The sequence below is a fragment of the Artibeus jamaicensis genome, unplaced genomic scaffold, assembly GCF_021234435.1.
Source record: "Artibeus jamaicensis isolate MK-2021 breed Jamaican fruit bat unplaced genomic scaffold, CSHL_Jam_final contig_2259, whole genome shotgun sequence".
In the NCBI taxonomy this organism is placed as follows: Eukaryota; Metazoa; Chordata; class Mammalia; order Chiroptera; family Phyllostomidae; genus Artibeus; species Artibeus jamaicensis.
This window is the reverse complement of record NW_026521468.1, coordinates 3,445,775-3,472,556: the sequence shown is the minus strand read 5'-3', so window position 1 is coordinate 3,472,556 and position 26,782 is coordinate 3,445,775. Positions and strand designations below refer to the sequence as shown.

The 26,782-nt window shown below is 50.6% G+C and overlaps 1 protein-coding gene across 1 annotated transcript; it reads right to left on the bottom strand.

The window, feature by feature from the left end:
- Positions 1–883: 883 nt before the first annotated feature.
- On the bottom strand, positions 884–5,082 carry LOC128626777 (C-C motif chemokine 15-like). Its single transcript, XM_053661305.1, has 3 exons — positions 4,824–5,082; positions 1,576–1,687; positions 884–1,175 (listed from the first exon to the last, which is right to left on the bottom strand). Exons 1-3 carry the CDS (start codon positions 4,924–4,926, stop codon positions 1,052–1,054), a joined length of 339 nt encoding a protein of 112 aa, XP_053517280.1. The 5' UTR covers positions 4,927–5,082; the 3' UTR covers positions 884–1,051.
- Positions 5,083–26,782: the final 21,700 nt, after the last annotated feature.

Here is a 26,782-nt window from a genome sequence, read left to right as displayed (position 1 = left end):
AGAGCTCATCAACCAGTGTCAGAAAGGCCCTAGTCACACAAACACAGGTATTATCTACAGATGACAATTGAAGGAACACAGAGATCTGTCACAGGTCAGGGTCTGTTGGTCACAGTGACTCCAGAGGGTCTTTTGGTTGTATTTCATGAGACAAGGAGTTTACTTCTTATGCCTTGAACTTAAACATCTGGTTGATATCACCAGGGCCATACAGAGCAAAGCAGAGCAAGCTTCAAAGGATACAATGTATTTATCAGGCTTGATTCCCGTGGGGACCCTCATGCTTCCCTCCCACGTTTTTACCTGGTTTTCCAGGGAGACTTACTAGCCCCTTTTGGGGCTTGCTCTCCAGGGGCCACAGTCTCAGAAACCAAACAGAATGATTCCCAACACTTACTCTTAGATGAGTCCCTTTAACAGTTCACAGGACGAGAGCTTGGTGATGATACACTGCTTTAACTTGACCTTATCTGGGAAGCACTTTACCTGCCCTTGGGAAATGCACTTTTGATTGAAGTTCTGTTTGCTCTTGATCAGGCCCCGGACTTTGTGAGATTACATGTGAACTTACCAATTTCGGTCAAGCACAGAGGCATGTGGTGTTTGTCCAGTAGAAAAGACAACCCAAAAGTTACAGTTATATTGTAATATTGGATATTAGTCGGTTTTTAACTAAGTTCCAGAATGCCATTCCCAACCAACTGTGTAAAGCTCTGTTCCTCGGATGGTCTTAGAATCAGTTTTATGGTTCCCTCACTAGTGGGTCAAGTACATCTTTCGTACACATTGTGTCCATCGGTAGTTGAATGAGTCATGTTTTTACCTTCTTAAAAATGATTTTCTGATGGCTCATTTTTAAATAAACCACAAATCCAAAGCCCACCAATTTCTACATTTTTTATTCTTCTTCCAGTTCAACCACAGTCAAATTGGGTACTTTTTATTGGTGCACAGTTTTTACAAGGAACAGAACATAATTGCTGCTTTAGACAAGAGAATTCAGGCCAAGAAACTCCCCAAAGGTGGGAGAGTGGAGGTGGGCTCGTGGCATCTAGTACAGCTTCTTCTCACCGACCGTTTTCTCGGTGTTGGCTGAGGCCAACTTCGTAATGCATTCCTGGACTCCCTCAGCACTGGGGTGGAAACAGACCTCCTGCCCACCCCTGGTTTTGAAACTGAGAAAGAAGCGGGAGAAAGATTATACAGTGAGGAGGGTTCTGCAAATAAGGATGAGGAGCCCCATCCTCCCAGCCCCTGGGCTTCCCTAGCTCAGTCCATCTTGTTCCCCCCTTTCTCTGCTGCAGGGTCTCAGGGGGTCTCCTCTGGGAGACCCTGCCTCTGGCACCCTCTCAGTGACTCAGGGGCGTGTCCCTGAGCAGCCTTGGTCCTGCTCTCTCCACCGCTCCATGGCCTCCCCCTTCACTGGGAGCATCTTATATCTGATGCTGTGCAGGATCCTAATGAGGACACGAACCTCTGCCGACTTCAAAGCATCCAGAGGGTGAGACTTTTCCGGACCTCCGTCCATCATCAGATCCCCAACCCAAAGACATGGCCTGTAGGCCTGGGACTTACATGACAGCAGCCTTGGAGCACCCACTGGTTGTTAGAAAATAATCCTTCATGATTTCACATCGGATACTTCGTGTGGTGTAGGAGGGGCAGCAGTCAGCGGGACGGTGCACACCTGTAGCAGGGGAAAGGTCCATGTAAGGACAGAGCCTCTTTCTGAGGAAACTACATCCTCCCCCCTTGTCTGCAGAGCACAGGGGAGGGTGTGAAGGGGAAGAGCTCCAGGGGTGCTTCCTCCTCTGCAGCACCTGCTGGCATGTCCTTGCTCCCCCCCCACCCCAGGGTTGAGCTGTGCACCCAGGCAGGGCCGGGACCCCTTCTCCCAGAAGGGGAAGGTGCGATGCTGCAGGAGGTGTCAGGGAGGCCCTTCTCCCCAAGGTGAGCAGACTCCAGGACAGCCAGGTGGGAGAGAGGTCGTGTGTGGGGAGGGACCCACAGTGCACCCTGGTCCCCCTTGGAGATGTCCCCTCCCCCTTTCCCCATGTCCTGTAAATGAGGAGGACTGAAGCCACTGAGCAGATCTGTACCCAACAGCCGCCTTTAAATACATGCACAATGAAACAACTCCTTGGTCTATTAAGGATTGATCCCAATCATATATGGCCAACTCGAGTTCTATTGGGAGACAGAGACAAGGAGGGAAGAGGAATCACTGGGAGGCGGCACCGTGTCCGTGTCTCCACCTGTGTCGCCCCCCAGCCCAGCCCTGGGGGAGGGGGCGACGCGGCTGCTGGACACTGGGCGCCCGTCTGTGTTCTGGGCTTGCCCCCTGGCCCGTTGTCTCATTGGTGCCCTGAGATTTCTGAGGGGACTTCTGAAAATGTTTGAGCCATGAAAACGTTCTATCCACTTCCTTTCTTTCCTGTTGACTTTAAATAGAGAGAGCAAACAACAAATGCCACATGGATAAATCAGTCACACAGCCACAGCAGGTGCCATAGCCCACAACATGCTCCCCACGCATTTCTGGAACCCACAGGGCCCTGGAGACCAAAAGGTGTTCTTCGTTAAGTGATTTGGTGGCACAGAGTCCCCCAAAGTGAAGTGAAACTATAGTCTTTGTCCCATTAGCATAAATATTTGTGTCTGTCTGTGGCAGAAATGTTACTATTTGATTCTAGTGTGCTTCCCAGAGTCAGCTAGGACTGTTAAGAATGTCCAGTTATATATGTTATCTCTTGAAAATGTTTATTTTTTTGAATGTGTGGTAAAATACACATAAGTATACAAATGTGACCTTGCTCTTCTGTCTCAGACTCTGACTCAGGGCCCTGCAGGGATCAAGACCCGAGAAGTGCATGCTGGGTGGGGCAGAAGTGGGTTCACAGGTGTTAGTGTGGGAATAGTTCAACAATAATTAACAAATTACTACACAAGAGTGAGCTCTGTGTTTCCCGTGTTCACAACTGTGAATACACTTTTATCACACCCCGTAGTTATCAGGGGAATGAATGGCAAAGAGACCTGGTGGGGACTGGAAGGGCTCAGGGATCAGATAGGACAAGGCGGAAATGCCATCAAAGCCATAAGAACAGTCACAATTCTTTGAGGCTCAGAGGGAGCACAGAGCTGTGTACTTTAGACCAGACTGAGCAAATGCTAACCATTTTCCAATGTGCACTTTAAAGCATGAAGGACATTCGTATCCTGTGCAACTGTAACCACAGACTATCCACGAGGCTTTATTCATCTCGTAAACTTGCACCTCTGTACCAGCTGGCAGTCACTCCCCACTTCCCTGTCCCCAGCCCTGGGCCACCACCACTCCACACTGTGTCTCTCTGACTTGGCTGCTTTGAGGGCCTCATGTCAGTGGAATCACAGGGTGTTCACCCTGCGTTATTGGCTCATCTCACTTATCATAACGTCGTGCTCAGTGTTCCTCCATGTGGTGGCACGTGTCCCAATTTCTATCCTTTTTGGCTGAATAATATTCTATTGTGTGCACAATATATCCCCCACTTTGAATCCATTCATTTGTTGATGGACACTTGGGGTGCTTCCCCCCGGGGTGTGTTAGGAATGGTGCGGCTGTTAGCACGGGTGCACCTGTGTCTCCCAGGTACCTGCTTCCTGTTCTTTCGGGTGTGTATCCGGAGGTGGAGTTGCTGGTGATATTGTATCACCTTTTCAAACCTCTGCCTTTCAAAGCCTCTGCCTTCCAAAGTGCACCCGGCCCCTGTGTTCTGGGAAGGGGACTGTAGGCCTGCGTTATGCTGGTTAGGCGAACGCGCTGAGCTGTTGGCTCACTTCCTATGCAGTTCCCCGTGAGTTATGTTTAATGAGGCACGTGGGTACCGTCCAGTGTGCTCGATATGATGTGTGTGGGGCTGGCAAAGTAAAGTCTTAAATGGGTTGGTTTACGTTTCATAACAGCTTTCTAGCTAAAGCGTATCGTAACTCTACCACTTACTGGCTGTGGGATCTGAGCATGTTATCCAAGGCCTCTGTGCGTCAGCTTCTCATGTGTAAAATGAGACTAATAATAATACCCCCAAACCACCCTGGCTGGAGTAGGTCAGTGGATTGAGCATGGGCTTGCAAACCAAAGGGTTGCTGGTTCGATTCCTACTCAGTCCTCCTGTCTGGATTAGGGGCCAGGTCCCAAGTAGAGGGTGCACAGTGGGCTACCACACATGTTGTTTCTCTCCCTCTCTTTCTCCTTCCCTTCCTCTCTCTAAAAATGAATAAATAAAATCTTTAAAAAATACTGAAAACCATGCCCCATGCTGGCCGTCTGCTCCACAGGGTTGTCAGGAGGGTTCGGTGCATCAGTGTCTGTGAGACAATGGCAGTGGTTTCTGCTTGTACAAGGCAGTGGAGGTTTTCCCTTGTTACTAAGTCAGTAGGACGGTTGGGGGACTCGGGTGAGTCACCAGCCCAGCTTGTCCCATCTCCTCTTCAAACTGATAGTCTGCACTGCACGGGATACACTAGTTCAACACTGGAGGCGACTGTGCTTTTTTGCCCAGTTCACAATCTGCTACAATTCTTTGGCTCAAGCTCATAATGGTCCCATATGAGCTAAGGGAAGGTATCAGATAATTGTGGCCATGAAAAGGGAGGAGAACTGTTTCCCGAGTGGTCTGTGCACTTTCCCCAGGGAACAAAGGCCACAGGGCAAGGTCCATACCCTGCAGCTGCTGCTGCCTTTAAGCAAGTGCCAAATCCACCTCCACGGCCCTCTGTCTCCTCCCTGGAATTTAGGTTACCACCAAATTGGTCACCAGTGCAAAGGCTCGCTGACTCACCATTGCTCAGGGATAGGGATCCACCCCGGCTGGCTCCACTGGCCGGGCTTCCAAGGGCAGCAGCGAGGACGAGGAAGGGGAGGGCAGCTGTGAAGACCTTCATCCTGCAGGTGTGAGGGCAGAGCTGGCCTGAGGACTCCGGGCTCTCTGCTCCCGACTCCCTGGGACCCCAGGCCTGCCCTGGTGTTTATAAGGGGAGGAGAATCAGGTAGTCACAGGGTAGATGTCAACAGGTTGCCCTTTGGCCATATAGTGGCAACACATTTCTCATAAGGGAACCAGTCTGGGAGTGCAACAGGAAGTTGAGGGCCACGATGACTTAGGGTTTTCTCAGCTGTGCAGTGGATGTAGGCAGAAGTGTGAAAATTTCAGAGAGTGGCCTCAGCCAGGACAGGAGTCAGAGGACCCTGTGCAAGGAGTTGTCCCATCCTGTGAGGGTCATGGAAGTGCCACAGGAAGAAGTACCTGTAGGGGTACCTGCCTACAGGCAGGGGTACCAGGGAGCTCTCTGGGTAACTTCTTCTTCCCCTTGTGAAGCATCTGCCTTCTTCTTCTTGCTCTGTTTGTAAATGTCATGTCTGCAAGCACCAGATTGCGATGCTTATTTTTACCCAAACGAATCCTTTTTGTGGAGGGAATACCCAGTCGGATTTTTGTTTATGGTAGACAAGAGTGACCATATGTTATTTTTTTAATCTCACCTGCAGATATATTTATAGATTTGCAAGAGGGTGAAAGAAAAGCATTCCCATGAGCAAGAAACTAAATGATTGCCTATCTCGCACATTTCGACTAAGAATGGACCACGCAGCTTTTTGATGTGTGGGTCAGCTCTCCAACCAACTGAGCCCTTGGCCAGGGCTGAACTCATTTTCTAACAATGGACATGTATGTGTGCTTGTTCTGATTCTGGTTTTCATCCCAATTATTATTGCTTTCATTAGTTTAGATTTTATATTCAAATTAGCAAACGTTTCTGGTTTCATCTCCCAGTGTTCCATGGCATTTATATTTTTTCTCTTAGCGTTTCTTGTTAGGTCATTTGTAAAGAGTTATAGCCTGTAGCAATGACTCAAACACTGGGCAGGGTCCGTGAACATTATTGTTCCAATAACATCAGATTCACTTCTCCTATGAGGTCGAAATTGCCAGTTTAAGGAGTTACTTTACTTCCAAAACGTATTTCTCGAAAGATCAGTGTGATTTGTATACAATAGGCTATATATACACACTCACTAACATTTACTGAGCAGCAGACGAGGCCACGAACATGGCAGAGGCTTCACGCGGATGGACCATGACCTCTTCCTTCCTGGGTCCTCCCGCCCTGAGTCCCCAAAAGGCCGATCTTAACTTTGACCTCCATGGGCGAAAAGTTTCCGGCTCTTGCTCTCGATGTCATTGGGTTCCTTTAAATCAGCACCATTTCTATGATGATTGTTAAACTTTAATTCCTCTAGAATTGGAACACATTTCCCTGTTTTCCCAGTTTTTCAATACAATTATCTTGAGAGTTGAGGTTTGGGAAAACATCTGATTTCCTAAGAAGCGCTGGGAAGGAATTCCCCCCGGAAGTGCTAGTGGATGCCCGGGGTTGGGGGTTGAGGGGTGGGGGGGTGGGACCACAATTCCCTTAAGGCCTCAGGGGAGGCTGGCGGGGTGCGGGGAGGCTGCCATGGCCAGAGGACCCGAGCCTCTGCCTAGGAAGCGGGAACGCTGGACTTGTCCTTGTTTCTGCCCCTGGAAGGTGCGTGACTCCAGACAGGACACTCCACAGCCTTTCTGAACCTCTGTCCCTAAAATGGCAAATAGCGTTGATGGGGCAAGTAGCGTGGACTCTGATCCGTGTACCCTTGATTGTTTTGTGCGATAAAGGCCTTGTTCCTCCAAGTGACAGATGAGGAAGCTGAGGCTCAGGAAGCCTGCACGGGGCATGGCCGAGGCCTCAGCTGACCGGTGCAGAGCCTCCAGGCAGCGGCTCCCCGGCAGCAGACGTCTGTGTTCTGATGCATCTCTAGATTCCAGGGCATTCACTGCAGGGGTGGTTCAAACTGGGCTTTTAATATACACATTTGTGGGATGAACGAATGTGAATTCAATTTGAACTTGCGTCTCTCTGACTGTAGAGCCAATGATTTCTCCATTTTGTTTTGCCGTTCTCTGGAGAAAAAATCAAAAGATTCCATGTTTTAAGTCTCTGCCATAGGCCTGGTACAAGGCTTTCTTCCCGACTTATCTGCGGTCCTCACGACAACCCCCTGAGATGGCATCCGTTACCCCGTTTGCAGGGGGAGAAGTTTCGCAGTGGTACCCAGAATTATGGGAAAGCACTGAGGAGCTGTGTGGCTTGGCCGAGGTCAAAATTTCTGGAAAATAGCTCTCATTCCTCGGAGCAGCAGGGATGCCCAATGAGAGGCCTGGGGCCCAGCAGGTTTCCATCTCTGAATTTGGTTGAGATTCAACTCAGGAGAGTTGAGATTCAGGAAATGTCCTCCCAGGACCCCCACCGGGCCTCTTTCTCCCCTGGCCCCAGCCTCCAGCAGAGAGGCAACCAGGCCTGGTTAGGGCGGGGAGGGCAGGGAGCTGGGCATCGGGCACCTGGGGTCACCTGGTGACTCCCCTTTCAGAGTCACCTGCTGCTTACTCTTCTTGTGTCCCACAGACGTTTATTGAGACTTTCTACCTGCCAGGAGGGGGAATGTGCCATAGTCACATCTGGACAGATCTTAGAGGGGAAGGAGAGAGGCTGACACAGGGGCCCCAGGCTCACATGCCCGCCAGGCCAGGAGGACAGCTGCGGGGTGTGGCCTGGCAGCAGGGGCTCCTGGGCCCTGGGGAGGGTGCCCCTGTCCACAGGGACAGCACTGTCCTCCTTAGTTAAAGGTTACCTCGTAGAAACTCTGGCTCAGGCCTGCTTGGCTTTTCATATTTGCAGAAGGAATTGTCACTGTAGACATTGTAAATGTTTCCAATCCTTAAAGGTTGGCAACTGAGTCGAGCTTGTAAAACCCCATCTGAGCCTCAAAGACACCTCCATCCTTTGCGGTTCCTTCTCCCCTAGTCACCCTTGGTGACAGGAGCTGACATGTGGCTCCTGTGTGTCCCCAGGAGGTGGCTGAGCAGATGTTCTGGAAGGCTCTGGATTAGCTTCTCTGTGGAGAGACCCCAAGGGCCAGCTCCACAGGGGGGCAGGTTTCCCTCTCCCTGGAGGAGAGAGAAGCGAGTCCTGCCCGGGAACGGGGTGAGGCTCCTGGCGAAGGTGCTCTATGTCCCCAGGGGCCCCCGGGCTAGGAGAGCCCGGCCGACCCTCATCCTTCTGGTGGGTGACCAGCTGCAGGAACGGAGCCGGGCCGAAGACTCCTGGGCTCTCTGACTCCTTGAAGTCTGGGCTCTGAGCCTCCTTTATGTGACAGGTTGCTGGTCAGGAAGTCACAAGATAGGAAAATCCACCAGGGTTTTGTTTGCTGAGCTGTGACTGTTGACACAACTAATACTGGTTTCATCAAAGAGAACCAGGAGGCAGAGAATGACCCTAGGTTTCACATTCCGTGTGCACCGTGAGGGTGGTAGTGGGGGAAGCCCAGAGACCAAGGGCTTTGTGGGGCAAGCGCCCTCCACTCCTGCCCCTCCCCAGAGAACATGGTTAGGCCTCTACAGTGAGCCCATCCTCAGGTGCTGACCATGGGTTCAGAGGCCTGGTCCACTGTGTCAGGCTTAGCAACTCCAGGCCTCAACAACATAGGCATATGGACTCAGGTCTGATGGGGGCTGGGAGCAGGGAGGAGGGTCTGCGGGGATCCTGGAATGGACGGGCCTCCCAGCCAGGATGGACTGGAACACCTCACCTAAGCTGACAGCCTCCGCCCCTGCCCAGCACCAGGAGCTCGGCCAGGTCCTTAGCAACCAAGAAAGGTGCACAGGGCTCTCTGCTCCATCAGGACTGCACGGGGGCTGAGGGACGAGTTCCTTCTGGGTCAGGCTAGAGGAGCCAGAGGCAGGACAGTGAGGCTGTGCCCTGTGGTTTATGCCGGGACAGGTCATAGGTGTTTTTCATCCCTTCCCTTCTCTGGAGGTGACTAAGGCCAGTACCCACGGACACAGCTCCCGGGGTGTCATTCACAGGCAGTGGTCAGATCTGTGCTGCCTGGAGCACAGTTCCATAGAATACAACTGTGTCTTGTCACCCTCCAGTTTGGGCTGCAGGGTCCCTGCACAGCGACACGATGGTTTGGTGACTGGGAGGTAGTGTGACCCACCATTCTCAGTTGCCTGGGATGAAGGCAGTTCCTGGAGTGTGGTGTTGCGGGAGAAACCTGGTTCTTCTTGCCAACACAGGACAGAATTATAGATCAGCAAGCCTATTAGCATGCAAGCAAAGTTCACTAGTACTATGTTCTCATGGAAGAGAATGGGCCTTGCCAACGCGGGTGGGGGCAGGGGCAAGAGCAGGGGTAGCAAGAGCAAGGGTGGTGAGAGGCCAGGGTGGCCAGAGGCCAGGTTTTTCCTGTCAACAGCAGGACTTTCAGTGCTGACATGGAGAGGAGTCGGTCGCCCCGCTGGGAAGTTGGGTAGATGTGACTATTTGCCTCCTCCACTCCCACCAAGTTCAGATTAAGCAATTGTGGGTTTCTTCTCCAAAAGCATCCATTGTGGTAAATACACATCATATAAAATTTATCGTTGTAATTATTTTTAAGTATACACTTCAGTGGCATTAAGTACATTTATCTATTATGCAATTATTATTGCCTAGCCACAGAACATTTTTCCTCTTGCAAGCTGAAACTCGATAGCCATTAAACCTAACTCCCCATTCCCCACTCCTCCCAGCCACTAGAAATCTCTGTTCCATTTTCCATCTCTAGGAACTTGACTATTCTAGGTACCTCATACACAAGTAGAGTCACACCGTATTTGTCTTTTGGTGACTGGCTGATTTCACTTAGCCTAATGCCCTCAAGTTTCATTCATTTTGTAGCATGTGTCATAATTTCTTTGCTTTTAAAGACGGAGTAATATTCTGTTGCACATATACCCTCTCGTATACCTGTTCTGCTTACCCATTCATCTGTCGATGGATGCTTGCGTTGCTTCCCCATTTGAGCTATTGTGAATAATGCTGTTATGAACAGGGATATACAAATATTTCTTTGAGACCCCTGTTTCCAGTTTTTTTGGGTACATATACCCAGAAGTGGGATTGCCTGGGTCATATGGTGAATCCGTTTTTAAGTTTTTGCCCATTTTCCACAGCAGTTGTACCATTTACATGTCCATGAAGAGTGCCCAAGAATTCTGATTTCTCCACATCCTTGCCAACACTTACTATTTTCTGGTTTATTTTTTAGTAGCTATGCTAATGAGTGTGAGGTAGTATCTCATTGTAATTTTGATTTAGGCCTCTGTGGTTTTTTTTCATCATTTTTATATAATGGGGTTTTAGGTAAGTTTATTTGCAAGGAGAATGTTTTTCCACAGAAAGAAAAATTGAAACCTATGTTTTAATGGAGAGAGCAGGAACTTTTGAGCTAGTGAGAGGCATGGTCTTTAGTTCTGAAATCCACCCCTTATAAGCCATGGGAACATTTGAGTACTGTGATTAAGCTTTTCAAGTGACGTGTGGTTACTGAAAGGAATATGTAACATAAATGCTCTAAGTGAGTGAAATCTTCCTTCTGTGTCCATATTGAGACCTCCCTTAGGGCAACATTCATTCATTCGATAGATGTTTATCGATCTTTTACTATATGCCAGGTACTTTCTGGGCCCTGGGGATACAGAGACAGACCAGAAGGGCAAGGTCCCTGCTCTTCAGGTGTTCAAATCCCAGTGGGGGGGGACAGACAAACAAGATAGTAGAAGATGGAGTTAAAAGCTAGGAAGAAAACAACCCAGGGCGATGTGATGGAAAGTGCCCGAGGGCTGGGTACGAGAGGGAAGTTGCTTAATGAGCCTGTCAGGGGAGCCCACTGGGAGAGGGTATCATCTCAGCTAGAATCTGAGTGTGGAGAAGGAGCCAGACTCGCACAGATCAGCAGAAGTTTGTCCGGGTAGAGGGAAGAGCAAGGGCAATGACCCGGAGGTGAAAACGGGCTCGGTGCATGCGAGGAACCGACGGAAGAGGAGGGAAGGGGGTGAGGGTGAGAGTGATGAGAACGAGGTCCGATGTCCGGGTCCTTTGGGTCTGGGACTGAACAGTTTGCCTGCCGTTTCACCACCGTCCCATTCACACGGGCACGGCAGCGGGGACAAAGCAAGCCGGCGTGGCTCACACTCCAGTGGGGCCCCAGGGAGTGTGTCCTGGAGAGTAGACGGGTGGATTTAACATGGACTTTTGTCCGTTGCTTTAAGGAAAAACAAGAAAGAAAAGAGCATGGATTCTGTCCTCCTGAGACTTCACTCTCCTTCCCCCCAGTGGGTAGAGAGGGGCTGAACTGCCTGCTTTCTCCCAACACATTAAGAGCATAAGAAGGGAGAGGAATTGACGGCTAGATGGATGCCTCTGTTAGCTGTCTCTCTCCTCCCTGCAGACTGTAGGCCACTGTGTGTGTACAAGGCGGGGGGGGGGGGTGGCAGACAGTAGCCTTTGTCTCCTTGGCTAGCTTAGCAGAACATCAGATGTGAGGGATGCGGGAGACACACATGGGCAGGAGGATGGAAGAAACTGACTCGTACCATTGCCTGGGGCTCTCTGGGTCCTGGAACCCAACTTACTGATGACAGTGAGTCATCTGGGTTCTGGAATCCAACTTACTGATGACAGTCAGTCATCTGGCTTCCAAGCTTTGGTAGGCAACATGCACCCTCCTTCTGGAGTGTCATTCTTTTTTTAAAATTATATTTTACTGATTATGCTGTTCTAGTTGTCCCGATTCTTCCCCCTTTGCTCCCCTCCACCCAGCACCCCTCACTCTCTCAGGCAGTCCCCCCACCCTTGTCCATGTCCATGGGTCATATGTGTAAGTTCTTTGGCTACTCCCTTTCCTGTGCTGGACTTTGCAGCCCCAGGGCCATTCTGCAACTACCAATTTGTACTTTTTAATCCCCTCACCCCTTCTCCCAGCTCGTTATCTTCAATCTTTGACATTTCGATCCGGATGTGTCTTGGGGTGGGCTTCCTTGTGTCTATCTTGTTTGGGATTCTCTGGGCTTCCTGGACTTGCATGTTTATTTCCCACCATTAAGTTAGGGAAGTTTTCTTTCATTATTTTTTCAAATAGGTCTCCAATTTCTTGCTCTTCCTTTTCTCCTTCTGGCACCCCTGCATGGACCTTCGTCTTATTTGCTTGACTCTACTTCCCCTATTCACAGGAGAAGGGGTGCAGTGGGGGAGGGCATCTTGGGGGAGATTAAGGCTCAAAGTTTGTTTCTGTTTTTGCACCCTGGCACGTACAACAGCGGTGCCAAATCATGACAGATTGTACAATGGTTTCCTGCGCGCCACTCTTTTTGTGTGCAGTCCCAGGGTGCTTTTATTAGGTGCTGAAGACCAGCTTGTTTGTCTATAGCTCATTCCAGTCCAGCTTTCCTCAGATGTTTATGCTGCCAGGAGGGAAGTGGGTCTGTCCATCCTGACACACCCTGGCTGTACCCGTGCTGACCTGTACCCGTGCTGACTTGCAGTGCACACTTCCTTTTTAAAGTGCCAACAAAGGGCTTCCTACCAAGAGTTGCATGGGTAGAGAATCTTGCCCAGAACAGAGGTGGCTGACCACTTTCAGGTGTATGGAATCTGTTTTCTTTTTTTCTTTTTTTTTTTTTTAAAGATTTTATTTATTTATCTTTAGAGGGGAAGGGAAGGAGAGAGGGAGAGAAACATCAATGTATGGTTGCCTTTCATGCATCCCCTGCTGGGAACTGGCCTGCAGGGAACCGGCCTGCAACCGGGTATGTGCCCTGACTGGGAATCGAACCGCGATTGTCTGGTTCGCAGGCCCGCACTCAATCCACTGAGCTACACCAGCCAGGGCTGGAATCTGTTTTCTTTCTCTCTCCCTTTTTTGCAGAGCTGGTTGCTCTGTGCTTGTCTTCGATATTCTGTGATCTCTCTGCCTCCCAAGCATCCAGGACTATCAGCCTCTACCTGTACATCATCTCAGTGGCTAGAAATGACTTGGTCCAAGCAAGGAGTGAGATGCCATACAATCTACCTTCCCACGTCGGGCTTCATTTTCTTCTGAACTATGGGGGTTACGCCCTTCGTACATTGTAAAGGACGGAGAAGAAACAAATTGGAGACCATGTGTTCTTCCACTTGTTCCATTAACACTCTGCTCACTCATTAATTCCCTCTTTACTCATTCATTTATTCCAATAATTAAAAATAAGCCTATGATGGCCCCTCCACCTCTCTTCCTGACTTGACATCCCAGGGTCTGTTGCTTTCTCAGAAATCAGAACCCATGTCAGAGGCCCCAGTTTCCCTGAATATCTTGCGGGGATCTCCTCATACAAGTTCCCGCCCGCTGCCACTTCCTCCCCCCTCTTCTGTACTTGGCCAGCTTCTCCTGACTCCTTGCTGGCTCAGAAGACACCTGAAGGTCTTTTCTGTACCTGTGATGGGTCCCCAGGTCTGGATATTCCCAGGATGGGGCCCATTCCACCTCCCTATACCCGTGGAGGTTGCTCCCCTCCCGGTGGTTTCCCAGTTCCTCATCCCGGAATGGGCAGGAGGAATGGCCTTCACACAACACGTGGCTTAGAGCACTGGCTGGGGCCTCATAAGAGTCTGCTAAAACATCCTGAGGGATCTTCCGGGGGGTGTGAGAGATGCAGCAAGAGGCTAGGAAGTCAACACCAACTGTAGGAGAAGGCATAACAAGATATGGAGCCATTCAAAGCCAAAGAAAAATCAACTTCTCTTTGCCCTCCAAAAGGTCAGAAGGACTTAGAAAGACATAGCATTTCTTAAAGTTGGGGAACTCAAATGAACTGGGACATGCACTATTTTCCTAGAAATCCTCTCTCTCTCTCTCCCCCTGATTTTATTCTTACTCTTTAAAGAACTTAACTCGATAAAATGCCTTATCTGGTCTCCCATCTTTTGGGGGAGGAAAATTCATCTACCCCATGATGTCACAACTCACCAGAGGTCAAGGTGGAATATCTCTTATGTCTCCAAAACAACAGGGATTTTGGAAATAGCTAAAATAAATCTAAACTTACCTGCAGTAATGGCAAATAAATAGACCAGAGTATGCCTCTTGCCGAATATTTTATGAATTAGGCCTCAATTGTCGTATCTATAAAGTGGAACCAACCTCTTTTGCTCTCTCTCTCTCTCTGGGCTATTTGGTAGAATGTGAGAGTCTAGACTCTTGGAGGAGAGACCTGAGCGATTCAAATCCCCACGTTGAGAGCTGTATTTTCACTCAGGTGATCTTTGTCATCGGGGCGTGTTTGATATAACTTCACCTGGGGCCAGAGAAGGTGACATCTGGGAAAGGCAGAATGGAGGACAGGCTCCCGTGGTGTTGAGGGGGGTCCGGGAGCAGGGGCACGTGGTGAGTCCGGTGCATTGGCAGAGCTAAGACATGACGTGGTCCCTGGCGGCTGGGCCCCCTGCCTGGGTTCGAGCCACTGCTTCTCCCCTTTACAGAAGGTCTCACAGTTTTGGAAGACAGAGACTGGAGGTGATGGTGTCATGCTGTGGCTGGCACACCCCAGGGACTGCCCACACCCTTTGGCCACTCGAGGGGTTTTGGAGTGGCATCTGCAAGAAGAGCTCAATTTCTCCATGGGTTCGGGGCCCTTATGAGGAAACCATCTCCTCAGCTCCTTGAGGTTGTTTTGAAGAAATCGTTTACCTTGCTACTGGGTGACCCAGAGTTGGTATTGCCGCGGGCCTCTTTGTAAGGACAGCTGCGTCTGAACTATGAGCTAGGGGCTGGCGGGTTCTCCCCACCGTAGAGCGGAAGGGGCTGATGTTTCTGCTCTGACCACACAGACGTGCCATAAATGATGTCACAGGCAGTTCAAGCCATGAACGTCGCCCTAGGGGCTGGAAGGGGCACCTCTAAGACGGCTTCCTCGGTCTCCTGTCTGGTGCCTGAGCCGGGGCGGTGGAAGGCAGGCTCGGCTGAAGCTGTCAGTGCAGTGGCCTACGTGCGGGCCTTCCAGGACGGCCGTCTTGGGGCTCAGTGACGAGTGTTGCTGCTGAGCCAGATGCAAGCTCCGCCCGCTTGCTCCGCTGCTCACTTGAGGGGACTGATCATGTGCAGAGGTTTTAGACAGTGAGAGGAGCTGTAAGTACGTGGAGAGATCTACAGATGAACGGTCCCTCCCACAGGGCCGATACGATGCTTGCTACAGCTCTTCTGACCACCTAGGGTAGCATCTGCGGTGATGCCACAGCAAGCCACACAAGTCACACTTAAACCACGCCCTGGGTGAAAAGGGCCGTTGCTTCATCATGAAGGGAGAGCTGCCACGGAAGTGATTCAGCAGCGAGGAGGAAGCCGGGGGTTGTCATCGCCAGGGTACCAAGCGTTGCTGGCTCCTTCCGCCATGAGCAGATCTATCTGTGAATTGTGCCTTTTCCCTTCCACACAGCACAGATGTCACGTGTTCGCCACCTGTGTGACACATGTAATGAGCTCACAGAGCTTCAGTAGCCTGAGCCATGTTCGATCCAGACCTGGATGGACAGGGTGGAGTTGGAGAAGCCTGGGCCATAGGCTGGGCAGGTGTGATGAGATCAGCCCTTTAATCGCTGCAACGTTCACCTGGCCTTCGTAAGTCCCTAGGATATACCAGCACCAGGTTCAACAGTTGGGAAAAGAGGGTGCACCAGATGGGGTGTCTGTAGAGGTTAGAAGCCTGCGTGTCCTTACTTTCTGACCCAGGAATTCTACAGTTAGGAAAATATACTATGGAAATAACATCACTCATGGAGAAAGTGTTATGTATATAGATGTTTGGTACAGTTTATTATAACAATTAAAAGTGGGAACCAGTCCAAATCCCTCAGTAGTGCGTGATAATACTAACACACTAGGCTTGTGACAGAATGAATTAGACAGCTCTTTAAAATGTTGGAATGACTTGGAAAAAGTCTTATGATGTCAAGTATAAATAAGAAAAATGCAAAATTACCTCCATATTGTGACTACAAAAGTGCCCCTCAACTCACAGTAAGAAGTGGAAAAAAAAAAACAAAAAACAAGAAAAGGAAGCAAGTATCATAGCCTAGAAAAAAATGCACTTGAAAGAAATAACCCAAAATTTTGTAGTGGTTAAGTTTTGGTAATAATTTTTTTTACCTTCAAAGAAAGAAATTTTACTCAGATTATGCCTCAATAAGACAGACTTCAGAGACACCACAATAAGATAGGAAAAAAGTAGAAGAAAAGCTCCCACATCCTTAGTTGTATGTACTTTATATATATATTTTTAATTGGCTTTTACCACTTTGGGGAACAATCTACAGTTCATATTTCAAATCATGTAAAAAAAACATTGAACTGAAAACACTAGTAACATTGCTTTTTCTCTGCTCCTAAGACATTCCCTTCTATGCCTGTTGGTGAGATTTTGTGAAGACGTGATGCCTGAGCAGTAGCAGCCATTTTGTAACTATGAGGTGACAAGCCCAAAGAAGAAAAGCCAACAAAATTAAAGGAGGGAAGGGGGTTGTCTTAAGAAATGAGTCTTTAATGATGTCATTGAACTTTCAGACAAACCCTGGGAATGCCATTGCGATTTTATAATAGAAAGCAAAATGTTCTAGGATATCTGAGAATCAGGGACTTTCTTTTAAAATTCATTTACTTTCTCAGTTTTTAAACACGAATTATTATTACAAGAGGCGAATGTACTACAACTTATTTCATTGTAGGCCACCTTTTGGTGGCCGGGGACTAACACCGTGATACATATGACTTTCTTCCTCTTTGTGTTCATGTCTCTAGGATAGATTCCTGGGAGGGGCTTTGGTGGGCAAAGGGTAAAACCATTTCTAGGCTCCTCATTCACATTAGCCCCCAGCGGGCCTGGCTAACCCAGGGTCCAGCCGTTCTGTGCCAGTCTTAGCCTCCATCCATAATGAGTCCACTGCACCCATAGACATGCCCTGGGACAGGGCACTCGTGTGTTTTCCAGACCTGAGCCCACCGTGGGCGGGATCAGCCTTTGTGGTTGTATAACGATCACGGGCCACACCTCAGTGACCACCTTCGAGGGGCTGTGAAAAGGTGAGGTGTGTGACTCCCAGGTCCTGGAGGGTGCACAGCAAGCCTGGGGCCCCACCCCAAGGGTGAGACCAAAGACAGCGCAGGCCTGGGGTTCTGCCTGTACTGGGGTCGAAGTGGGTGCCTCGGGTTTCGTGGATTCACTCTTCGTTGTTGAACTTTAAACACAGGAGTGGGAATAAAAGCTCAGAGAGGGAAAGCCAGGGTCAACCAAGTGGTCGCTATCTAGGCCACCCAGGGCCTGCCAAAAGGTGAAGCTCATCGGTGGGGCCGCCTGGGCCTTCATCTAGTTGTGTAGCTGGACGGTATGTGTATTCAGGATGGAGACCTTTGACATGGTACCTCAGCAATCAAAAAGCTAATGTCAGGCACCGGCATTACCATCAGACGCTCTCACTGTCAGGCACTTACACTGCTCCACCGACCGGCGGATGCCGCGGACTTTTGCTGAATGAGCTGAAAGGCCACCCCGTCTCCCCGCTTCTGTAGCCGAGGCTGCCCCAGTACTGCGGTCGCCGGCAGGGTGTGGTTTTAGCTTTTAGCTCGGATGGTGCTTCTCCAGACTCTGAGGCACTGTCATCTCCGTCGGGTCTGTGCCATTGGAACAGCTGGGGTGGAGGTCAGAGGGTCGGCTCTTTGGGGGGATTGCTCGAGCTGCAGACTGCCCTTGTGCGAAGGGCCAGCCGGCCTGTTCTCGGGGTCACGCCAGCATCTCCCCGCCTCTCACCGTGGAAACCATACCCTTATCGAGGGACCGACTCAACTGTCCCCCAAGTAGCCTGGACCCTGTGCTGACCCAGTGCTCTCCTGGCTCATGCAGCTCATGGCAGGACGACCAACACCGTGATGAAAAACCTCCCCCTCGACGCGGACAGTGCAGAGAAGACGTGGCTTAGACCCCAGTGAGGACAGGTCCCCCAGTGCCCACCCCTCGTGGCCTCCGCTGGAGCCCACGCTCTGCTGCCCAGCGTCAGGGAGCCCCCCGTGGCTGCCCTTGCTTGTCCGGCTCCTCAGACCTGCTGGGCCTCTGGCGGGTCTGCCCTCCCTTCTTCCTTTTGCCCGATGCCCCCCACTCTCTGGCTGTGACGGGAATCACAGGGCCCAAGTCTTGGGCCTGAGACCCTCTACGTAGAGAACTTCAGGGGGCTTCCGCGGTGATTTCCTGAGAAGACTTTTCCTTCCGAGGGGGTTTTAGCAACTCTGTTCTGCTCTGGGAGACAGAGTGGGGGTAAACCCCATTTTACAGGTGGGAGAATGGAGGCCCGGCTGGGGCTTGGACAAGAGGCAGGGCCTGTGCTAAGCCGGCTCCCAGCAGGGCGGCCTGGACCTCACGTGAATGCCCGACAGACGTCCCGTGAGAGATGGAGCAAAGGAGCACTTTGTTCAGAAAACTAAGTTCCCTGTGGAGACAGAGAGACCCAGCGCTGAAGCAGAGAATAGAAACACGAGAGAAAGAGGAACACAAATAAAAATATCAAGGAGAAGAAGAAATGCCAACTTCTCCTGGCTGCCTTTGTCCCCACCTCCCTGGGCCGGGCAGTGCTGTCCCCTCCCACTCCCCCCACCCCCAGCCCGTTGAGGAGCAGCTGGCTCGCCCTTCCTTCTGGACACGACTGAGGACCCTTCTTCCCTGTCTCGCGGTTCACTGACACTCTGACCTCCGGCTTCTCCTTTTCCATCTCCCGGCAGATTCCGCACAAATTTGCGGACAGCGACTGCAAGGCCACAGCTGGCGTGCCATGCCTGGTGTCCTGGTATCATGGAAGGGCCAGTCTTCCTGCCCCGCCCTGGGACAGTGCCTGGGGGGGTCTGGGGCTCCGGGACCTGTCAGAGAGCAGGTCACCTGCTGTGTTTTCTCATCTGCTCTGGGTCCTGTGCAGAGTCCGGGGGACCTGCCCCCGGGGCGAAGGGAAGAGAGGGGAGGAGGCATAGGCTCTGTGAGGGGGACCCCATGTGAGGTACAGGGAAGGTCTGTGCGGTGTCTGCGGCAGAGAAGGGTGGAGAGGCCTGGGGGGGGGGCAGGGCGCCCCTGCTGGGTCGCTCACCGTGTAACCCTTCCCCTCCTCTCCACAGTTTCTGAGCTGGAAGAGGCCGGCGGGTCAGTGGCGAGCCCGGGAGGCCTGGGTCCAGGAGCGTGTCACCGACCCGAGTGGCCTGGAAGCTGTAAGGAAGGTGTAACCTCTCTGGGTAGATGGAGGGGCAGGCACCGGGGCCAGGCAGTCACCCTGGGACTCATCTCTTCTGTGGGTCGCAGCCCCAGCCCCGCCAAGCTCTGGGGCCCTCCTTAACCTCAGTTTTAGTTTACGTATCCTGTTATTTCCTTCCTGGTGGAATCGTGTGATGGACCAAGGATCTCCCCTGACAGCTCACGGCACCCCCACCACGCCTCCCTCTTTATTCCTCCTCGTGCTCAGGAGGTGGACCAGCCAGTGTGGTCGGCTCTGTCCCCGCAGAGGTCGTATGCTCTCGATCAGACACCAGATGCGAGTCGGATGGTTTTGTCCAGCACGGTGTTTCCAAATATTGAAGGCGCTTACATAAATGGTAAACCAGCCTTTTCCTGGTGGTGACCTTATTGATTTTCTTTTCCCAACTGATCAGAATCACAGGGTGGGAAGGAATACAGGGGGGAAGAGCAGGGAAATAGGAAGAGGGGCAGAAAGTACAAGAGAGGTGAGTCCAGCGACCCTCAAGCTTTCCCTGGAGAGTCTGTCCTGGGACATCGAAACTGACACGTCCCCTTGTCACCAGTCATGATTGACACGGTCCAGGGAGCTTCTCTACCTAAACCAACACTAAGGTGGTGTACTCTGTGACACGTGTCTGTGTGCACAAGCTCATTTCTGCAAGGAAAGCTTTCGGCATTGACGGCGGCTGTTTGCTGAGGGCTTGCCCAGCAGGTGCAGCTGTGTGCAGATGCCTGCGTTGGTGACGGTCTGGCTAACTCTGCCTGGCAAGGGCCACCTGCCAGCTGGAGGGCTGGGAGCCTTGGTCACTGTCCCCGTTGTTCTGTCCTCTGTGTTCTCTGGGAATGTTTTTCATAGTTACACCTGAGGTGAGGTGGGGGGGCTAGAGTAGCCAGAGCCAGCAAATAAAAACACAGCATGAATCATTTTTAAATGAAAGTGTGTCCCATGCAATAGGTGAGACATACTTGTGCAAAAATGATGTCGTGTGTCTGAAACTCGAACGTAACTGGGGATCCTGTGTTTTATCTGGTAACCCTGATGGAGGTGACTACCCCTCACAAAGTATGTCTGTTCCCTGTGGGAGATGGAGATCAGTTAGAATCAACCTGGGGAGCGTTCAGACATTCCTGATACCAGGACGTCACTGCAAAGCTGCGATTCCTCTGGACTCGGGTGGGGTCTGGGCACCAGCAATTTAGAAACGCCCGAGGTGATGCTAACGCACAGCCAGTCTGAGAACCACTATTGGCTGTTTTGGACCAACCTGGGAGTTTCAGAGGCAAAACAACGCCCTTTCAGTTTTTCAAGGGCGTCTGGTCTGTGTTTGGTCAACCCCACTGCATGTTTCATTAGAATTCCAAAATCTGTCAGCCGGGGTCACTTCTCGAACCCCGTTTCAGAAAGCATCTGGCAGCTCAGCCCCAGGCTCCGGCCAGTCCTTTCCGGGCCCCGCCCCCATTTCACGGACTTCTAGCTCCTCACTGCCCTCTGCTGATTAGACAGTGATACAGCAGGGAGTCCCGCAGGACGAGCTCCCAGCCTCCGATGGCATCGCATCGGTGCGTCTGTAATGTGCCTGTTCATTTTCTTCACAGGATAAATATTTCAAAGAGGGATCTGAGGAGAGGGAGGGGCAGGCTACTTTATGGACCCCACTATTTTTGTCCTTCCTCGTTTCCCACTTTCCCTTCTCTGCTTACACTAACATTTAGTTTGGGGGGCAGAATTCTGCTCTTCCAGGTCAGGGATTCTCAATCAGTGGGGTTTGCCAGCAGCAAGCAGAAAGGGCCTCTGATAAGCAGTTTTTTTTCTCCTTCTCTGCTATCAGAAGTGCCAACTTCAAAGTGAGCAAATTTCCTTCTTAATGGGCTTTACTGATTTATGCAAGAAGTAACCAGTCTCCAACATCCTGAATTTTCCTTTTAGATGCAACCTGGTAGGCAGCTGGCCTTGGTAAGATTCCCAGTTGGGGCACATGCCTGGGTTGAAGGCCAGGTCCCCAGTAGAGAGTGCTCAAGAGGCAACTATACACTGATGTTTCTCTGCCTCCCTGTGTCCCTCCCTTCCCTGCGCTCTAAAAATAAATAAATAAATACAATTAAGAAAAAGAATTTTAACAGGCCTCGGGGTAAGCAGCGGTTGTGCTAGCTGGAGGTGTGTGTTCTCACTGACTCAGACCCCAGCTCCCGCCCCAGCCAATCCCACTTTTTGGAGTCTGCTACTTGCAGTGCTGTGGTCTGTATCAGTTAGGGGTGGTTTGAGTTAGAGGAGGAGAAGAGCTGACTCAGTGTGGCTTCAACACTAAAGGGAACTCATTCGCTCACATAACCGAAACCTCAAGAAGTAGCACTGGCCTCAAAGTCTGACCCAGTGAGACTTAAGTATCATCATAAACCACACTTCTCTCTGAGTTTCTGATCCCCTTTCGATCTGTCCTGAATCCTATGGCATCCAGCTGTAACATGAGTCCCTTTTGCTTGCAGACACTTCCGGTTTTTGCATTACCCTCTTGAGACCCTTTCACTGGGCTTCAAGAGGAGGACAAGTCACAGCCCCCCCCCCGCCCCCACAGACGTGGGGCGCACTAGGCTGGAGAGCCTGCCGTTCTTGTTTTTGGTTTTGTTTTTCTGTCTGTGCGTGAACTTGCTGATTCGTTGGGCTCCGCCAGGTAGAGTGAGGTCCCTGTTGGTCAGATGACCCTGTGAACAGCAGCTGCTCTTCAACCTTCTTCCCACTGCACACAGACTGGGGAGTCACATCCCCCCTCTTCTAGGGAAAATGGAGTTTGTATCAGCTGTGGCAGCATAATCACTAACAGTATCCCCTTTGCCTCTCAAAATGGGCTCTTCCTGCCAACAGGAGGTCCCTGCTTGGAGGGACTCGAACAGCAGGCGCTGGTGGGACAGTCTCAGGGCTGATGTCCACAGAGGTCCCTGGCTGTGGGGACACAGAGTGTTGACGTCCAGTCTGCCTGTCATCTGTAAGGTCTTGCACCTGGTACAGGGCTGAGTGCTCCAAGAGGGTGTCTTTTCGTAAAGAGCTAACAAATGTTATGATATAACTGTGGATATGATTAAAAACACACGTATGGAATGTGTATTTTATATACATGGTTCCACATTAATGTCATCTATACATACTTCATCCTGTTCAGTGGTTTCATAATTATGTGGCTATACTGTTTCAAATGATTCCTCTTTCTATGTATGTGTTTCTCTTTCATTGCTTTTACAAGCAGGGCCACAAAGAACATCGATGTGCCTGCACTTTTGTGTCTCTAGATAGTTTCTTGAAATACATTCCTAAGAAATAACATAGCTATTTTATTATTTGTTTGTAATGAAGAGTATGTAAATTAGAAAGTTTGCTAGAAAATGTGTCTTGCCTTTCAAAAACACTTACTACCAAAATTCCACTTTTTGTTACTGAAAAAATAGTTAAAGCAAAACAAAGGATGGTTTGTCAAAAATATTACCATATACACCTTATTAAGGAAAGAGTAGTAAATCCTTACCGGTTAATTCAGTGGGTTTTGGTCTTCTCTCGGCATGTAATTCACAGGGGGTGGGGGGTTGGTAAAAATCTAGATCCCCAGATCCAAACCCAAGACATTCTGTTGTGAGCATTTTAAACGAGCATCCCAGTTGCTCTGAGATATTCCTCAGGCGTCTGTAAGTTGCTCTTGCACATGATGCTCTGAGAAACAATGGGACAGGTTTGCATCTTAGTTACGTTACGTTTCAGCTGCACGACACCGGGCAAGTTGTTTTAACTCTCTGAGCCGACCTTTTCTCTCCTATCACACAGGGCTGATAATGGTACTTAGCCCTTGTGAAATTGTCGGGATTTAAAGGGCAAGGCCTAATTCGTAAGGAAGCTTGATTTATGAGAAAAATAAAAAGTGCATGAATATGTATCAAAAACATATTTACCTAGTACATACATATACATTATACACTAGATCTGTAATACTCTATAAAATAATCATTGTTTTATAAAATACTGTTTTATTTTTGACTTTCAGGAATATGTAGATACCGGTATTATTGTCATTTCCCCTTCTCAGATTTTCCTAATCTTTTCCCCTCATCATTTTTTTTCTGACCAGAGATCTTGACTTCATCACAAAAAAAAAACAATATAATCACTGTTGATGATTCTATAGAATCGCATAGACGGATAAAACGAAAAAAATTTTTTAATGGTTTATTTCCTAACAAACCTGGGAGTGGAGCCCACTGTTAGTCTGTCCAACTGTTACCATCCTACGGGACCCGGGAACTTAAGCCCTCCACTGCCCCCGGCCACTACAGCCAGCTGTTCAGGGGCCAGCCCCTGGGTGGCAGCGCAGAAACCAGGGCCCCAGAGGAGTGTGTCAAAGCGCTGCTCTGGGAGGTACTGCGGCCTGTGGTGGAGGGAGAGTGCAGAGACAGCGGAACCCTGTCCGGGAGACGGGCCCAGCAGGCCCTCGCCTTGGGCCCTCACCTTGGGCCCTCGCCTCAGGCCAAGGCTCAAGGGTCTGCGGGAGAATCCTTCCCAGTCCCGCTGCTTCTGCACTGAGCCCTCGGGGTCCGGGGGGCGTGGCCCATTGGTCGTCAAAGCTGGTGTCTGAGGAGGTTGTCACTCTGCTGCATGTCCCCGCCCTTCACTCCCCAGGGAGAAGCCCTGGGGCTGTGAGTTCCCTCTCGATTATGGATGTGGGACCTCCTCTCAGCCACCCCTAACAAGGCTGTTAGGAGAGGCTTTTTGTTTTCCTCGTTTGCTCATCTAATTTTCAGGAGGTTTTGCCCCCAGTCCCCACCCTCCACCCCAAAGGCCACTGTTCCGTGTGGAGCTGTAGGTCAGGTGCATCCACAGGGAGGTAACTTCAGAGTCGTTTTATGTCACAGCCTTGCGTGGCCTCCTCTGTGTTTTATGTTTGGTCTAGTCCTAGCCGTGGTCCCCATCTCTCTCTCCGCAGGGGAAGGCAGATGATGGGACAGATGGCCTCTTGTTCCAGTTCTAGTTGGAAAACTTAATCTGGTCTCGAAGAGATGTTTCCAGCAGGAGACTGTCTTTGGGGGTTGCCTATAAAGCGGGATGGAGGTGAGTTTATTTCTCAGCCGTTCCCTGCGAAGCCCGTGACACTGGATTCTGCCTCTTGGTGAAGCCACTCGGTTGAACCATTCCCCAGGTGAGACAAGCCCCACCCTGCCTGCCGGGCATACAGAACAGAAAGCTAAAGTGCCTTTGGGAAGAAAACCCCCCTGAACATATAGTCCGGGGAAGTTTGAAAACCCCTTGGGTAGTTCTTGATTTCGCTTGGGTGCCCCTATTGGTAGGACTTGGGTGACCTGGTCTGACCTGAGCCAGAAAATGGAGGGACAAATGGCAGCAGGAGGACACTTAGCAGAGGAGGTCTGGAAACAAAGGGCCACTGTGAGGGGGACAGTGATGGCCAGAGACTCGCGGATGCCAGCCTCCTTCTGGGGTCCAAGCCGTGTCCCCTACTCTTAACAGGTAAGCCCTGGGCCACAGGGAGGTGGAAATGGGGTGATGAGAAAGGAAGTTTTTAAGTTCAGTGGTGCGTGTTGACTCCTACATGCAAGAGGGGTCTCGGGTAACCACAGGACTCGGGGTATTTGCAAGAACAGTTCCAAGCACTCGCTCGCCCGGGCCGTTCGTGGGGAGGTGGTTTCCGCAGTGAGAGGGGGTGAGGTGTCGATGTCACCCCCGGACCACACTTAGCTGGTTTCTTCTCACGGACGCTCTCTAGTCAGAGTTTCCCTCGGTGGTGCAGAAACTTCCCTGTCATTCCACAGCGATTTGGACTGCAGAGATGTGCCAATGCAGTGACGCTGGGAGTTTTGCGCAGCCCGGCCCCGCTGAAACCGCAGCCAGGGACGCAGCCGCGTCTGCGGAGCCCAGGTTTCGGGAGCCGTGGGTGCAGGCAGCCGCTCAGGCACCTGCCCGCTCCAGAGAGACCCTCCAGGGCCCAGCACACACAGAGCAAAGGGCACAAAGACGCGTTCGATGTGGGTACTAACGTGCACAGCAACCTTCAGATGGTCTCTGAAGGTCGACCAAGGTCATCTGTGTTTAGGACTCTATTTCCTGTGTAAATAACTTCAACCGTGGAACAAAGGTGTATGCATAAGAATATTTGTTCCCCGGCTCACGGAGAGCAGTTTAAAGCTGGCCACAATGTAACCCATCTACCGTATGGAAAAGGCGAGGAAACCATGGCACCTTCACTGGGTCGGCTCCTGTGGAGCCTCTGCAAACAGCGCAGCAACACAGGAAATGCTCACGCTGCGATGGGAAGTTTGAACAAACCCAAGGTGCAATTGGCTTATTTTGGTTTTGTTTGCTCATTTATTTTTGTGTTTTTAGGTGTTGCTGACATGGTATTTTTTCAGAATTACTTTTAATTATCTCTTTATTTTTCATGAAATTCATTGGGGTGACCCTGGTTGGTGAGATTGCATAGGTTTCTGGCGTACGGTTTTGCGTATTGTATTGTGGGTTTGCCACTCCAAGTTTCCTTCCATCTCCATTTGTCCCGCTTCACCCCTGTCTACCTCCCGAACACCCCTTTCCCTCTGGTCACCCTCACACTGTTGTCTGTGCCTGTCATTTTTCCCCCCAAAATCCCTTCACCTTTTCCACCCACCCCCACCCTCCCCCTCTGGCAGCTGTGTGTCTTCCTCTGCACCTATGAGCCTCTTTCTGTTACAAACTGGCTTATTTTCACCACGACCTGCCCAGGCCATGTGGTCAGCTGCACACAACATCGCTTTGTGTATGTGGGTCCCAGGAAAGAAGGAGACCAAGAGTCAGCTACCCCTTGGACCACCGAGTAGGGAAGGAGTCTCCTCTCTTCCTGAGTGTGGGTGAGCTCAGCAGTGATGACTCATTCTTCTGCGAGTTCTTCTCTCCCCCCACACCCCCCCCCATCCCTGGTCTTCTGCTTCTGTGGAGCAGGGTGGGTGGGGGCCACAGCCGGGCCAGCGCCACCCTAATTGGCGCACCCTGGAGCCGACACAGTTTCATTTTCTGGTGGTTCCTTTGGCACCACAAAGAGTGTGGTGTCTTTTTTAGCCTTAGATTTGGGCAAGAGTCCTTTATAGGACGACAGGAAATTCACAAGCCAGCGTTTCTGTCAAAATAATTGCAGATGGTGGAAGAGTGAGAGTTTCTAACTGAGCTAGCAGAGAAGAAGAAATGTCCATCCCATGCAGAGTGTGAGCGTCCTTCACACGTCAAGGGGAAAACCCACAGGGAAACACACAGCGGAGCAGATGATTTTTTTCTGACCGGCATCTATCCTACGTCCTTCCTGATGCCAGGAACCCCTAGTTCTTTGAGGAGCTACTCTTCCTCAGACTTCGAGTTCATGGGAAATTCACCCAACCCGTACTCTGGGAATGTGCCTTAATTCGTTTAAGCAAATCATCTGCACAGCCACAGTGATTGGTTGAAACTTGGTAGGAATTGGGATTCTGACCTTGAGTCAGTCAAATCCAAGAGAACCGGGTGATTTTTTCCAGTGAGGACCCAGTCTCTCTGTTCTCTGGAAAAAAAGACTGACGAGGATTCGTGT